Source organism: Phoca vitulina, unplaced genomic scaffold (assembly GCF_004348235.1).
Source record: "Phoca vitulina isolate PV1807 unplaced genomic scaffold, GSC_HSeal_1.0 scaffold25, whole genome shotgun sequence".
Taxonomy (NCBI): Eukaryota; Metazoa; Chordata; class Mammalia; order Carnivora; family Phocidae; genus Phoca; species Phoca vitulina.
In genome coordinates, this window is record NW_022589728.1 from 20,766,175 (window position 1) to 20,783,255 (window position 17,081).

General features: G+C 41.7%; 1 protein-coding gene across 10 annotated transcripts in view; it reads right to left on the reverse strand.

The window, feature by feature from the left end:
• Window positions 1-650: 650 nt before the first annotated feature.
• NCOA2 (nuclear receptor coactivator 2) overlaps window positions 651-17,081 on the reverse strand; it is a 284,594-nt gene continuing 268,163 nt past the window's right edge. For 9 of the 10 annotated variants that reach the window (XM_032421672.1, XM_032421663.1, XM_032421666.1 and 6 more), the window contains 5 exons: window positions 15,051-15,285; window positions 13,265-13,442; window positions 12,361-12,559; window positions 10,011-10,100; window positions 651-4,545 (listed from right to left, as the gene is read on the reverse strand). In XM_032421672.1, coding sequence (XP_032277563.1) covers window positions 4,534-4,545; window positions 10,011-10,100; window positions 12,361-12,559; window positions 13,265-13,442; window positions 15,051-15,285 — 714 coding nt within the window. In that variant the 3' untranslated portion in view covers window positions 651-4,533. The remainder of the gene's footprint in view (window positions 4,546-10,010; window positions 10,101-12,360; window positions 12,560-13,264; window positions 13,443-15,050; window positions 15,286-17,081) is intronic. The other variant, XM_032421670.1, reaches the window with a different exon arrangement.

Below are 17,081 nucleotides of genomic sequence, written 5' to 3' on the forward strand. Positions count from 1 at the left end.
GGGGAGGTCTGCTTCTCCCTCTCCCTCTGCCCTTCCCCCCAACTTTGTACTCTCTCTCCCTCAAATAATAAAATCTTTAAAAAAAAAAAAAGTCACCTGCTCTGACTGAGCCAGCCAGGCGCCCCAGCATTTTCTATTCACTCATGTTGTTTTTCTCTCTTTTAAAAACACCATTCCAGAGTATATTTACTAGAATTTCCTGTAGTTTATGACCCGGGTTTTATGAATGGTGCTTATATCGTTTATCAACTATTAACAAATCAACCGATTAAGACCATCACAAATATTCTAAAATGTAACGTATAACCTCAATAACCAGTCAGAAGTCCACATTGTTCTCATGCTTTTGGAGAGATGGGGATAAGAGGTGGCACAGTCTGGTGCGGAGAGCAGTGACCTCATCTGGGATTCAGTGGGCCTACTCAGCCTGTATTTGCCATTAAGTTGCTAGACAATCTTAAGACATAAGCTCTCGGCTTCAAATTGAAAATCTGTAAAATGGGTCAGCAGGGGAATCAAATGTTAGGGTGCCAGGAATAGTGTCAACTACTGTCTGACTGTGAGAGATGATTAAATTACAGGGTGGGTATTTTAAACTTAAATGCAGTTATGAATGAAGATACAATATAAACACATTAAAATCTCCCAAGCCATGTAAAACCCGAAGGCATTAAAATTTATTAAATGATGCAATAACAACAGAATTCTTTATTTACAATAGCATTATTTAACATCAAATAAGCAAATAGCATCAGCAAAGCAATATTAACTTGCATAAATGTATTTAAAATTTCTCTGAATATATCTACCTTTGCATAAACTGCTCACACTAGAAATACAAACATCAATGCAGGTGAACAAAGTGATGTTCAGAGTCAACTCCATTTTGAAAATAAATCACAACCTGAAACACTGTAAGCTTTCTCCTGAAGAACCATAGTTAATATATTGCTTAATTTTACCCTTGTATAATCTTTTCATATACACACATCTCAGATGCAACTTCATGAGGAACTGTACAAATAAAACCCACAAATGACAAAGGAACAAAAATGACAGTTAAATGTTTGAAGAAATGTATCATCATCACTATTCAACAACATAAAGGTTAAGTGATGATGCACTTATTCAAAAATTGTACACAATTCACTATACAAATATAATACATTGGACAGCTATGTAGGAATATACAAGACTTAAAAACAGATCTAAGGCATTATGCTAGATTTTAGCATTTTGAGGTTCTTGCACATAGCTTTTACCTGTAGTAAGAAACTTAAAAGATTTTGTTTTAGTCTATAAAGAAACACCAGGGAGAAAATTCTAATTAAAATCGAAGCCACTACAGTAATTTTCCTTTGTGCAGAGAATGCTTTGCTCTTAGGCAGCATACTACCATACAAATACTAGAAAATTTTAAATTCACACCAACAATTAATGGCTTAAGTTGCATTTCAAAATTGATTGTGTATCTTTGGGTTCTGCAAGTGGATCTGTGCCACCCATTTCATGTGTTAAGCCCATATGAACTCCATTTTTAAACACAGATTAAAAATTGCATTATATAAACTGCAAAAACATTGCTTTCAGTTATTACAGGCCTTAAGAGATACACGTGGGAGGGGCATTTTTAGTCTTTGAGTCGAACGAATTCATTGTAGCAAAACAGCTCACTTCACTTTTTAAACTTAGCACATTACATGAACACTTAAATGAGTTTTACAACCAAGTTAATGTATGTATACTTTTCACATTATGTGTTTTTCACATTTAGTAATATAAGTAAAACACTGATTATTTTGTTCTATTAAACAAAACCAAGTACTCAGTCTAACAAATTTATTGTTTACAGCATGAGAAATACTGATAATGAAGGGGATTGATTTGGCTTTTGCTTCTATAGTGATCAATATGATCAGAGGATTCCTTCACTGACTTTTCTTCTCTTAATTAGATGTAAAGCAAAATCCACTACCTGGTCTGAGCCATAAGAGAATTTACCATCTCTTTTCCTTCAAAACAGTAATGATCATGAATTATTCTAAATTACCAGTATCACAGGTTTGCAGATTTGTCTGAATTGGGATTGACATTAAGACACAGTGGGCAGATGGGTAAACGATACAAGATACACAGATTTTTGGACAGTGTTCTAGTGAAAAGGGACTTAAAAACAAAACAAAGCCAGTTTAAACTCCATTTCTCCTTTGTGCTGTGTGAAGTTGAAGTCATTCCGATTCACATATTTCTAAAAATCAACTTAAAGCCGGTCACAGTAAACTGTGTCACGTGAGCCTCATCACACCGATGAGGTCATGGAGTTCCGGGCCAACATCTGCTCATTGTTTTCCATCTCAACTGGGCAACCCAGTGGTTTGGTGGAGACGAGTAGAGCCTCTCGAGGGGACAACGTGAACTGGTGGCCGCCGAGAAGTGCTGTTCCTTGGCCACCTCCCTGTAGTGAGACCCCTCTCAAGTGGAACAAGGTATCGAAATGCAAATTTCCAGAAAATTTCTTTAGTATGGAGCAACACTTTCAGACTGTCTACTTAACCATTTATCTTTGGGCTACATCTCTTTCTATACGCCCTAATTTGCCCATATAGAGAGAGAGAGAGAAATAGAAATAGGGGTAGTTGGTACATTTTCCACCCTGCCACAAATAAACAATCAAATTTCAAGGAAAAACCTCTCTGTTCCTAAAAAGCCTGGCTAATGAGATATAAAATGCTTTGCTTTTTAGACATCAAAAAGACATCATTCTGAAATTTAGGTAAGAAAGTATGTGTATTAGGGGCTTGGGGGGGAAATAGCTCAAAAAAGGCCATCAGTTTCTCGGTATTGCGGTTGTCTGAAACGGACGCCAATTAATAAAAGATTATTCCCCTACCAGAGTGGGCCAGAAAAACAACCATAAAAGTGGCCTGCTTAGTAACATGTAGTCTTTCTAAGGTTCATTAAGAAAGAATATAAACATATAAAAATCAAGAATTGGTTCCTACAGCAGCTGCATATCATATAGATTAGATAAATGATTTATGAGCAGAATCACAAGGTTTAGAAAATAAAAAGTCTTAAGTCTACAAATTAGGTCTAATCAAGGCATTGATATCCTTTACAAAACACCTTTAGGAGACATTGCTATGAAGATATCTAATTTAATACTGAAGTACCTCATTTTTGAGTCAATTCCACAATATGTATACCTCACAAAAATTATACAATTAAAACACTTAAGTTCTCAACTTAAATTATTGCTTGTTTACATATAAATTGGATTTTATGTACCTTACAAAACTTCGGCTTAGTCAGCACTGCTAAAAAACAAAATAAAAAACACATGGCGGAGGTTAAATCTGTTGTGATATCTGCTGTCAATTTTAAACACACTGTTATTTTTGCCCGTTTTTGTAGGCCAGTGTTGCTGGGGAACAGAATAAACATGCTTCCAAAGCAGGTATCCTTAGTTTGATTGGTATCAAGTCCTGACTTGGCTCCTCTCCTTGCCAGTAAATGCATTTTTCTGAAATTTAATAGTTAGCAATTGGTAAGTGGCTGGCAAAACATTTAAGGAAATAAAGGGCTTACCTGGTTTCTGTTGCTTTTTAAAAATTTTTTTTAACAAGATGAATGAATGTGGGGGAGAAGTGGGGAAGGCCAAGGGCGGGGGAGAGTCAGGATCACATGGGGAAGAAGAGGTACGAGTCAAAGCTGTCTGAGCAATCTAAAGGGAACTTAGTTTGAAAATGAACAATATTTCTTCTTGATTCACAATTTGGGTGAACTAGTTTGATTTTGACAAAGAAAAAAAAAAAGGAAAAAGCACTTGTTAATATTAACAGCCCTTCACAGGCTCCTTTTCATCTGTTCGGTAACTGGAAACTCTTTCCAACATGGTCTCTAGAGCTTCTACAAAGGTACAACTCTGACTTTATTGGTCTTCACTTCTTGGGTCTCTGTTCATACAGCGCTGTCCATGGTGTCTGCTCTGCTTTTATCCCAAATACAGGCTTTAGCTTAGAACACCTTTAGTTTGACTTTTTTTTTTTCCTTAATTCTGTTCTTTCCCCGAGATGAAATCTTAATCTTTTGCACTAGACTGATTAGCCAGGGAAAACAAAGCAAGAAACCAGTGTCTGGAACCAAACAGGAACAGAACAAGAGCATGGTTGTTTTCCTTAAATACATACATTTAAATACATTCAATCCGACATGGGTATGAAATTTGCCTGTCAACATTTACTTTGCAGGAGAGATCTAAGTTGCACTAAGGTGAATGCAGTGAACAGACTGAGCAACTGTCTGGACGCGAGCTTCCGACTGTCAAGCGAAGAGGCAGCTCCCTCCTGCAACAGCCAAGCGGAGCCCACCGTGGGAGCCGGGGCCCAGGCCCATCTGCTGACCGGGCTCTGGCAGAACTGGCTGGCAGGTCGACTGGGTCAGAACAAATAGACACAGCTCTCCAGGCTGGTAAGTGTTTTGAGCAAGTGAGCCCAGTCAGCTGAAGAGAGAAGCAACCAGCTACCTTCAGTGTCAGCAGTATTTCTGCAGGAAAACAGAGAGAAAATCGTGAAGTACCTCTGAATTTGCTGTAACACTGTCCTAATGCTCATCACGAAATCATCAGAATACGTGGCCAATTCCCGAAGGCCGCGTCTGGCTGAACGACACTGGATTTTGATGCGGACAGGCAGAAGCCACTGGTCCTGACTGGACACGTTATTTCCAAAGGCCGGCAGACCCTACATAGCACTTTGAAAACCAAGGGACTGCGTGGATTACCGATCCCTCCTTCGGAACGACTGCAGCTCTCTTCCCAGTGACCTCCCAGACCAGTTCAACCTCTCCCACCTCCTCAAATGAGATTACTAAGATACCTTGAGGCTGAGCTGCCCTTGCTTTTTGACAACATCGTTCAGAGGTGGCCACCACTTCCTTACCCCTTCCTCAAAATCATTGAGTACAAAGCCACTTTCAACGAAATGTCCGTCTTGACTCTCCCTTGTGGAGAGACTCCCCAGGTTCCACGGGATGTCTCCCTGGCTTCAGCAAGCTGAATAAGCAGGGTTTTGGCTCCAGGGGCATTCGTGCTAGTTTCTGGCTGCTATGAACTGACAGTTTGAGGGAGTGAACACGGAGGGCGGAGTGAGCAAGACTCACGTGCAGGTGTTTGCTTGGTTGGTGCAAGTCTGTGTCAGTGCTTTTCTTTGGCTACTGACTATGTTTCCCCCCAAGATATTTTATCCATGTAGCAAATATTGAGTATCTACTCTGTGCCAGGTGCTGGGGATATCACCGTAACAGTATATTTCTGGTCACTGCTATCAAAACACTGAGTGGGCCAGGTAGACAATGAAATAACAGCAGGGTCCGAGTTACGCGAGAGGAAGTACCGGTTGCTGTGGGAACGAGTAACAACTGCTTCTGGGATTTAGATATTTAGACACAGCACATCAAGGCCACTAGAGATTATCTAGTTTAAGTCAGATCAGAAAGGAAGTTTCACTTAGTCCCTTCGAACGAGAGATCTGGGCGAACTGCCCCAGATCCTGAAGTGTCGCGGTCACAGGTGGGCTACGCCCGCGGCCCGCTGCGAGGCTCTCCCGAGCTCAACACGTCAGCACACGAGGATTGCTCTGGCTACAGCTCCTCGGAGAGAAGAACAGTGAATGTCCTTCATCTATAATATAAAGCTAATTTGTGTCACTTATATGATTTTATATAGAAATACTCCATGGCTCTGACTGAAACAGGAAAAAAATCCTTCCATTTTCCAGTTAGTCTGGAAAAACAAATTGAGAAGTATTCCTATCCTTAGCCACTTGAAGGCGGCAGTATTCTCTAACACGAATGGACACCAACAAGCAGCTCTCAGGCAGGATCAGTGTTAGTGAGGGGCGCCTGGGTGGCTCAGTCGTTAAGCGTCTGCCTTCGGCTCAGGTCATGGTCCCAGGGTCCTGGGATCGAGCCCGCATTGGGCTCCCTGCTCTGCAGGAGGCCTGCTTCTCCCTCTCCCACTCCCCCTGCTTGTGTTCCCTCTCTCGCTGTGTCTCTCTGTCAAATAAATAAATAAAATCTTAAAAAAAAAAAAAAAGGATCAGTGTTAGTGAAAGAGAACGTGGAGCAGGACATGCATCTCTAGAGGAACGCTGCTTGGCTTGACATCTGGCTGTGTCACTTTAGGGGGCGGAGAGTCACTTAATCTTTCTGTCCCTAATACTTCCTAGGGCTGTCGTGAGGATTAAACAAAATGATGTACATGAAGTGTTTAAGTACTTCTCACAACACGGAAAGAGCTCGGTCAATGTCCTCGTCACTATCATTACCACCACCACCTTAGAGCTGGTCCTAGTTAGCGATGGATTTCCGTAACACGAGCAAGTACAAGTCATTACAGCTATACTTTATACAAGAGCCATGCAGCAGACCAAGAAACTCAATTTTGATAAGTTGAAGTACATGTAAAATATAGAGGCATAGTGTAAGTCCTTGTAAAAGGAAGAATCTTTGGTGATATAAAGTAACTGCCCTTCTCTAAATGGTGTTTTGGTAAATCCACAGTTGTATATTCTAGCTCTGCTTTAAGCAAGGTATAATTTTAATCTCCATTTCAAGATAAGTGGAACACAGATTCAATTAACAATGAATCACAGTGGTTCCCAGCTCAACAAATAGAACGAGGTTACCAATAAAAATTCTGAAAACAGTTCCGTGATTCACAACAGTAGCAGAGCCGGTTAGAGACACAAGAGGCCGCAGACGACCGGCTCCCCCGTGTGCACATCAGCAGTACGGTGACAAGTACAGAGTCACTGCCACTTCTTACTCATGGATTAGAAGGGATCTACTGTACGTATTAGTCTCCGGAGGAACCGAGAGTGTCTGACAGACTGTTCTCTGGCCTTAACATTCGGCATGAACAAAGTACAGATGGGAAAGCAAGATTCAGGAGGGGGACTGGGAAAAACAGAGAAAGTGGGAGGGGCGCGAACGGCCTGGGCTAGATGACAGCAGGCACAGCATTCTCGCCGCGGGTCCCGAGAGGCACTTGTGATGGAGAGAACATCCTGTATTTACTGGAAGTTGCTTTTTGTGGTGCTAATCTTTCCATTTTAGTTTTAGTGGGCACCCATGGGTGCCTAGATGTGCATGAATCAATACCCTGGTTGTCCTGGCCCACCTTGCCTACACCTTTACCTCTCCACTGTGCCAGGCCCCCCTCCCCTCTAGGATAGATGCCCCCACACACTAGGTGTGTGGGCTTGAGCAAATTCCCTAATCCTCTGAGATTCAGTCTCCTCATCTCTAAGTGTTGGGAACGCCTAAATATCTGATGGGCCCGGCATGGTCCCTGTATGCTAGAGACCAAATGGTACATTCCCTTTCCTGACGTCAGAGGATTTTCCCTCCTGAGATCCCAGTGCCTGAAGCTGAGGACTCTTCTCAATATGGAGCTGAATCTTTACTGTCTGCCTGTCCTACAGGATGTGGGAATATTTCTTTTCCCTTCAGGATCTATAAAATGAGAGAAAGGAATAGCGACCAATTTGTTTTTTGGGGGCCTTCTCCAATGTTACTTGCATAAAACCTTTAGAAAGATATCATGGGAGCTCCGTGTCCCCTTCGGGGAAGTAAGTGGTAGAGTGCAGGGGCTGGTAACACACACTTGGGGGTCAGCGTGCCTGGGTTCCCTTCCTGGTGTTTTGGGACCTTGGGTAAGTCATTAAACCCTCAAAACAGTAGTTCTACTGTACGGTTGTGATGTGCTTTAAGTGGTCTAGTCTAAATAAAGCCCTGAGCAGATAATCATGATTGTGGTAAATGCTCAACCTGTTGGTTGTTTCTAGAACTAAAAAAGATTACGGGGATGCCTGGGTGGTTCAGTTGGTTAAGCGTCTGCCTTTGGCTCAGGTCATGATCCTGGGGTCCTGGGATCGAGTCCCACATTGGGCTCCTTGCTCAGCAGGGAGCCTGCTTCTCCCCCTGCCTGCTCTGCCTGCCGCTCCCCCTGCTTGTGTTCTCTCTCTGACAAATAAATAAATAAAATCTTAAAAAAAAAAAAAAAAGATTATGGGTGCCTGCTCTGTGGGGCCACTGGCATAGGTTGGCACATAGTCACACTGAAGGTGGAGGGTTCAGGGAGGGAAATGTGATCCTGGCCCCCAAATGCTTGCTTTCTCCCACAGAGCTCTGATGTGCCCAGAGGTTAAGCTCCCTGGCACTTCTGGGTTAAAATGGGCTATCCTTTAGTAGAAGCCTAATTACCACTAATGTCATTGCTCCCCTGGGAAGCACCATCCCAGGTTTTAAGCTTCTACTTTCTGCACACAAGCCATCACTGAGTTATGTGGCCACTCTCTGTAGAGGTGCAGTGGGGTGGGGGTGGGGTGGGGGAGGCAGGACTGGCAGCAAGAAGACACCAGCCTCCTAAGGGGCTTCAAACTTCAATAAATGGCACATTTAGAGTCTAAACACATGGTCAATATGAAATATATTCTACTTTCTGTATGACTCACTATAGCAACATTAACCATTTAGATGAGCTGTGCATCTGGGTACTTACAGAAAACATCTATAGGACTTCCACCCATGGGCCTCTCTGCCATGATGACTGTGTTTTTTTTTTTTTTAAATATTTATTTATTTGAGAGAGAGAGAGAGAGCACGCATGAGCGGGTGAATGGGCAGAGGGAGAGGGAGAAGCAGACTCCCTGCTGAGCAGGGAGCCTGATGCAGGGCTCGATCCCAGGACCCTGGGATCATGACCTGAGCTGAAGGCAGACGCTTAACCAATTGGGCCACCCAGGTGCCCGACTGTGGTTCTTTAAACAAGAAAAACCACACAGAAAATTCACACACTGTGTTTTCAAATCTAGATTACTTAAAAAAAGTAATCTCTACACCCCATATGGGGCTTGAACTCATGACCCAGAGATCAAGAGTCGGATGCTCTACCTACTGAGCCAACCAGGCATCCCTAGATCTATTACGTTTTTAAAAATTTTTTTTTTTTTTAATTAGAGAGCGAGTGAGCAAGAGAGAGAGAAGAGGGGGCAGAAGGAGAAGAGAGAATCTCAAGCAAGGCAGGCTCCACGCCAAGCACAGAGCCTGACACGGGGCTCAATCCCACGACCCTGAGATCATGACCTGCGCCGAAGGCAGACGCTTAACCAACTGAGCCACCCAGGTGCCCCTGGATCTATTACTTTTTAAACTTAGGTATTAACAAAACCATCCAAGATCCACTTTTTGGCAGGAAACTGAACATCGATCCTACATTTTCTCCACTGAGAGAGAATTTTTAACTTAAAAAAAAGTTATCTACTGCTAAGGATTATATCCCTTACCATTAAGAGGGACCCACAGGCCCATTTATCTATGTGCTAAACTGCTCACAGAGCCTTCCTGTTAACAGATCTGCTACTAGGCACACAGTTCAGTTGGGTTCTAAGTACCGATTATTTTTTTTCAAGATCCGATTGAACATGGTAATATCACTCTCCTTAGAACAAGTGTTGAAGATAATAGGCAAATAATATACATGACTGTTGCCTAAACAAAATGAAATATAGAAAAAACTCTTAAAAAGAATAAACATACACTTAATTAAGGGATAGAGAACAACTGTAAGTTAGCTCCTCTCTATCCTCCTGAAAATCTAACATTATGATTCAGAAAAAGTAAAAATAAATCAAAGTTTGCCCTAACGTGACTGATTCATTGCTACTTTTTTTGCTTTGCTATAATAATATCATTTCAGAGCAAAATTAGTGTTCTTAATTCACACACCACCATTAGCTCAATTAAAATGAGCTTAAAGAAATAATTATTCACAGAAAACCACTGTATGGCAGATAAAATTACAAGATATTTTTAAAAAACTGCAAGCGTTACAACTATCTTCAATCTACTGGCTGACAATGTATCTGTCAATTTTGGTCTATAAAATATCCACGTTCCCTTTACTACCCTATACTACCCTATTCACGTATTTCTTTGCTGTTTCTTACCCGTGATGCGTCTCCCTCCTGCTTAATCATATCCATTCCAGGCAGCTGGTTTGGGAAAAGGTTGCCTCCCCTCAGAGCAGGATCATTAACCTGAGGGCACAAGATGGTACAATGGCTATATTCAGTGGGACGTCCAAAAGTGTACTAGGGAGTAAGAACCAACCATCAATCTTCCTCCTCTTCTTGGTTTTTAGGAATAGAATTATGGGGAAAGATGACTATATAAAAACGGCTCCATCCCTGTATCCACTCTCCCACGTATAGATTTTGGGGGGAGTGTGGAGGAACAAGAAAATAAGTATTTAGACTAAGCTGCCTTCCAAATTAAAATTTGCATTCTGTGTGGAAATTTGACAGAGATAATACTAGAAACATTTTCATGCCTTAACATGTTCACCTTTTTGGCTGGTTCCAATGAGACCAATGACTCATATGTGGGACTTTAAAGTCATCTGAGAAGCTCCTAATATCTTTGTTACTCAGGCAAGTTATTGATTAGGAAGAGCAGGTCTGACTACCCAACAGTGCTGAATTTTGGAAATCTTCTACAACCAAATGAACTATTCATTAGCAGTCATACAATTCTTTTACAAATTATGAAGTAAAGGTAATACTAATACTGTATAGGACTGATTTTGTCCAAAGAAACGCTACAGGGCGCCTGGGTGGCTCAGTTGGTTGGGCGACTGCCTTCGGCTCAGGTCATGATCCTGGAGTCCCGGGATCGAGTCCCGCATCGGGCTCCCTGCTCGGCAGGGAGTCTGCTTCTCCCTCTGACCCTCCCCGCTCTCATGTGCTCTCTCTCTCATTCTCTCTCTCAAATAAATAAATAAAATCTTTAAAAAAAAAAGAAACGCTACAGTTGTATTTTTTGGGCTTCCAAATTAATTCTGATATTCAAAAGGTTTAAATCTATGCACAAGTTTCTATGCAGACATGATCTGGATTATTAAAAATGCACTGATTTACTTCCAGGTAGGCTGCGTAGGACCCATGCTAGACTAGACCATCTCAGCGGCCCTTGCTTTATACAGTTTCCCTAGGAAGAAAATCAGGAACCACTACTGGTTCCTTTTTGTACAAAATTCAAAATCAACACTATATTTTCTCCATTGGAAAGACAAAAGTCTATCTTTAATTATGTCTGTTTAATTTACCCAAATAAGCATTAATTCAACTACAAGAAGTGCAAATTATTACACACACAGAGCTTTCTTAAATGGCAAAGGGCTTTAAATTTTCTCATGCACTACTCTGCATTTTTATTAACATCTTCTTATAGAACAAAACACTGAGGCGCTGTAAAATTTAGTAAAATTTTTCACACAAATTGTGGTCTGCCAACATTAGCTTAAATAGACCTAATCAAACTCTGAATCTCTTACCATTCTCACAAATATGATCTAACTGAAATGTACAGTTCTGTCAGTGACTTATTAAGTCATTTAAACTTCCTATGCCTCGATTTCTCCATACATGAAATAAGACTCAGGGTCTTTGCCACATCTCTACTTTGCATGTACTACTGAGGTAGTAGAATGCCAAGCATTTTGTGCCCTTTAGAAATAAGGTCTTCTGGAAATACAATTTAAAAATTATTAACTGATATCTTTACCTGTGGATCAGTTACCACAGATTTTCAATCCCAGGCTGGCTACCCGAGATATCAATGCATTCAGTCTCTTTGCCACCAAGTGAAGCTGGTATGCTCTTAGGGATAGTAGAATCATCACAGTCTTAGTCAGAATTACAGTCTTAAGCAGAATTCTTTAAAAAATATTGACCAGAAAACCATGGCACTCACACCCCCAAGATGATAATTTGAATAGTTTTTGGATGATCGGTGTCAGTCTCCCTGCACAAGTGAAGTATCATTTAAAACTGAATGGATGGGGACAGGGCGGGGGGTGGGGTGGGGAATAAAGCTAATTGGATGGCAGGCAGTAAGTCTGGCCTTTGCGATTCATCTGGTTTTTCATTTAGAAGAAAATCGGTTCTTAAACTATAAATCCAAAATAAAGCTATTTAAGAAGTACATTCACCATTCCATTTTTAGAGAGTCACTTTAGATATTGCTAAGTTCCTCAAGTAAGAAATCATTTAAGTGACAAAGTTAAGAAGTATTTTAAAAGATCCTTGAGTAGTCAAGAATCCTTTCATGTTTATTTCATCATTAACAAGTATATCTGTTAATTGCACTAACACAGGTGAAAGTAAGGTGAGAAAACACTCATCAAAATAAATGTGGGAGTTGATGGTAAATGTTAAGTACATGGAAAGATACACTGAACGCAGAAATAGACAAAAAGTTATGATCAGAAGACAATGGGCTGCTTCTCAGGGTGCTCACCTGCTCAGGACCCATGGAGGACAGCCCTGACGTAGGCACGGAGGTCACTGAGGTCATGCTGATCTGTCCTGTCATCTGGTTCATGTTGCTCATCCCACCTGTGTTGGTCGCCATGGATACATTGATGTTCATATTGTTATTGTACATGCTGGTGTTTGCTTGTTGCCCAAAGTGTGGTGGGGACTGTTGTGAAAACATGCTAGAACATAAGGAAAAGATGAAAACGTCAAGAGTTGTAGGGCAAATAGGCAGGCAGTTCTGACACTTGCTTCTCAGGCATTTACTTCATTTACTTCATAATGAATAAGTCTAGGCTGAAAGAACTCAGGGTGAGGCAGCCAGCAGGGGTGAAGTCAGAAATGGTAGGGGAAGTGCTCAATGAAGCTACAGGGGTGACCACGCTCCTCTCCTTTTCCTAAGGTCACCGGGAAGGTCTAGAGATGTATTTTCCACTTCCATGTCTGCACCCACAGCTTTTCATTTGTTTGTTTTTATTACATGTACTGATAAAGGATGGCTTCTAGGGCACTGCCTTCCAGAGCAGTTTCTAGCTTAAATTGGTGGTGGTAGCTTCTGATGGGAGTTCCTTTTATTCCTACGGAAAAGATATGCTAAGCTTTTGTAAATTCTGATAACTTCTGCCCTAGGAAAACTTCCTTAATTAGTAGTTTGACATTGCTTGCTTGAGCAAAAAAGTTAAGAAAAAAACAGAAAACATGGGCACCTGGCTGGCTTAGTTGGTAGAACATGTGACTCTTGATCTCAGGGTTGTGAGTTTAAGCCCCTGTTGGACGTAGAGCTTACTTAGTTAAAAAAAAGGAAAAATACTGAAAAGAGATAGGTGGTCTATAGAAAGATTCCCTGGTGATCATTTATATCAAAACGACACAGAAACACGGCATACCTGTTTCCACCCATATTCCCCTGCGCCCACCCATTCATGTCAGAGGAAGCCTGGTAGGCTGGATTAGCCTGAGACTGCTGCATCATGGGGCTCTGGGTATGTGCCATTCTGGGCGACATCAGAGGGCTCTGGGGCGTTGTCGCCCCAGTAAAGCCTGGATCAGGTTGCTGACTTATTCCTTAAAAAATAAAACAGAAATCCAAAGGAGATTGTTAGTTTTATGGTAGAGACTAGGAAGAAAAAAAGAGAACATTCAAATTACATACACATAGAAAATTACTTTCAAATACCTGATCATGTGCTGGTTAATTATATACACCTTAAACAGATTCCAAACTGGGATAAGATGCACGAAGCAAAACATTTCCATATTTCGCTTCTCTACAGTAGTCACAAGGGTGCCTAAGAACCATGTTAACCACCATGACTAGAGATAGAGAAAACAGTGTTCCTTCCCCTTATCTCTCTTCAAATCAAGAATGAGTCAAACAGATATATTTCTCTTTTACCTGAAATAGTCTTTAAATTTTTATATACCACTACAATTGGATTGTTTAAACTTTAAATCAGATTAAAGTTCAGCTATATATAAAAAGTTAACACATTTGAATAATTTTTTATTGAATCAAGTCATTCTGTGATGAAATCAATGCATTTTTAAAAACTGCATCACGATTAGCTTGTTTCATCTCTATAAAGGGCTCTATGGCACTTCAGTGCTATCTAAGATGAGCAAGAATCAGAAAAAAATTCAATGTAAGCTTCTTGTTCAGTTTAGAAGCAAATGGCATTTACGCTAAAAGAAGGAACTTTCAGAAGACTTTTCGAAGTCATCAAAAAGGACATAGAGAAAAGGAGCTTCGAAACAAAGGCAGCAACTCAGGAAATTTCAAGAAGGACAGTAAGGGAAGCGCGTTTCTGCCTAGATGTGTGCAATGTGCAGATTTAATGGATACTTAGATTAGCTGTGAAAGAAAGGTTTATGATCACATAGAAAAAGCTGCACAGTATCTGTTTTAAGAAATCGGAGACATAAATGTCAAAGCACCACACAGACTTGATATTTATAGATAACTCTGGCAAAAGATAGGTAAAGTCATTTAGAATATTAACAACATAAGCACTTACTTTTATCAGTAATTCAACCATTAATTGAACATGACATGCACACAAATATTAATGTTTACGACATTACATGTCTGTCTCTTAAGACTGACATTAAATAACAAATCAATATGAAGAAAACCAAGAGGCCTTCCACTGGCGTTTCTAGATAACACTTCTCAGGAATTACCTATTCATTAAAGATTTGGTATCATCTTTTTTTCAAAAATTATAGAATGTCGAATACTTGCATTTATATAGGTCTTTCAACATTTTGTATATATCTATTGATTTGTTTGAGTCAGACTCAGAGGTTTTCAAATATAAGTACACACATATGCACCTGTGTGTACAGATGTTGACAGAAACACGTGTATTCATACACACTCACACACACAACTGATGGACTGCACACACGCACACTTACTTCGGTCACTCTTAAAGTAAGACCTGCAACTCAGAGAAAAGGTGGTACCTGAGCTGAGAGACTGGAAGGTACTGTGCTGGACCTGGGGACTCCCGATAGGCCCCAGCTGTCCTCCCAGGTTACCTATCACTCCCTGGTTAGCCAGACTCATCTGGGAGCCATGCAAAGAGCTGTGAGAGAGGAGCTGAGACCCAAGACCGGGGGACACTGGGGAGAAAGGACTGGTGAAAGGTGGTGGGGATGGAAGCCCAGTACCGTAGTTCGGAGGAAACGGAAACTGTTGTGCATTTGCCTGGGGCATCCGGGGGTTGCTCAGAGTTGCTGGTAAGCTACCAGGAGCCACCATGCTCGAGGTCATATTCAACCCTTGTCCTCTCATCATCAATGTTCGCTGCTGAACTTGCTGTTGCTGATGCATTTGTCTCTGCCGAAGATGCTGGTTCAGGATTTCCCTCTGTCTTTGGGCCAGCATCTGTGCATTAATAGGTGCCTAAAATGGGGGTGAGGTAGGGAATACACAGAGGGAAACATTGGGGGAAGACACAGATTGAAAAACAAACTGTATATTAGAAACAGGACAAAATCATTTGGAAAATAAAATTACAGGGAAAGAACATTTTAGAGTTGAGCAATTGGTGGGTGAGGATGTGAGCTTCTAAATTCTAAGAGATGAAGATTTTTCTGAAACCTTGCAATGACTTACATGGGTAAGTTCAGTGTTAGTTCAATTAACTTGAAACTCACTGTGAGAGGCACGGTTAACTAAAGGACCTCACAATACCAGTCCTATCTGTAAGACGAATGTCATATAAACCTTAAAGATGGCAATCTGGAGTCTCATGCAAGGGACATTCAGGTCTAAAGGGAAACGAAATCATCGGTGCCAAAATGTGGCTTGAAGCCCATCGGAAAAGGCTGAACAGAGGCAGGAAGAAAGCAGGGAGGGTGTGTGTGTGTGGGGTGATAGGAACATACAGAACAGGCCAGGGCAGAACGAGGAGGAGGAAAGGAGGGATGGATGCAGGGAAGGGGTGCCAATGCTTGCTGCCAGCAAGAGGCATAAGGCTGTTTATGGGGTCCTAGCAATACACAGTCAACCCTCATTATTCATGGATTCCATATCGGTGAACTTATCTACTTGCTTGTAACCCCCAACTCAATATTCACAGCAATGCCCTTATTTATGGACAGGTGCAGAGAGGCAAAAAAAAAAAAAAAAATTTTTTTTTTTTTTAAAGATTTTATTTATTTGACAGAGAGAGACACAGCGAGAGAAGGAACACAAGCAGGGGGAGTGGGAGAGGGAGAGGCAGGCTGCCCGCTGAGCAGGGAGCCCGACGCGGGGCTCGATCCCAGGACCCCGGGATCATGACCCGAACCGAAGACAGACGCTTAACGACTGAGCCACCCAGGCGCCCCGAGAGGCAAAGAATTTGAGATGTCCAAGGTGCGTTCATTCCCACCTGAGGCTGAAACAAGGCAACACTCTGCCTTCTTGTCTCAGCTTCATACTGGAAAGAAGTGCCCTTTTTGTGGACTATTCAGTTCCATGCTTTTCACTCTGCTGTGCTCTTCCCTGGTGATTTTGCTGTTTACAATGGTTCCTAAGAGTAGCGCTAAAGTGCTGCCCTGTGTTCCTAAATGCAAGAGGCTGTGACGTGCCTTATGGGGAAGACACATGTTAGATGAGTTTCACTCAGGCAAGAGTCATAGCACTATAGTCTCTGAGTTCAAGGTAACAAATCAACAATATATATTACACAAGGTGTCTTCAAACCGAAACACACACGAAACATGGATATGGACTGATGGACTGATGACAATGTTGTCACCACAGGCTGGTAGCAACCAAACCCTTGATTTCTCCAGTTCACTAATTCAGTGTTTGCATTAACTTTACAGAACACAACAGAAGTAAATAATGAGAATCGACTGTAGCTGGCAGTGAAAATGGCAGTGTTTAGGAGGGAACTACAAAAGTGACAGGCTAGGGGTGCCTGGGTGGCACAGTTGGTTAAGCACCCGACTCTTGGTTTCAGCTCAGGTCACGATCTCAGGGTCGTGAGATCGAGCCCTGCGTTGGGCTCTGCACTCAGTGCAGAGTCTGCTTGAGTTTCTCTCTCCCTCTCCCTCTGCTCCTCCCCTCAGTGTGAATGCTAGCTTGCTTTCTCTCTGAAATAAATAAATCTGAAAAAAAAAAAAAAAAAAGTGACAGGCTAGATGGACATCTGAATGACCTAACAGATCCACGGTCGTATGGCCTTCTGAGTTACTTTGCACGGAATC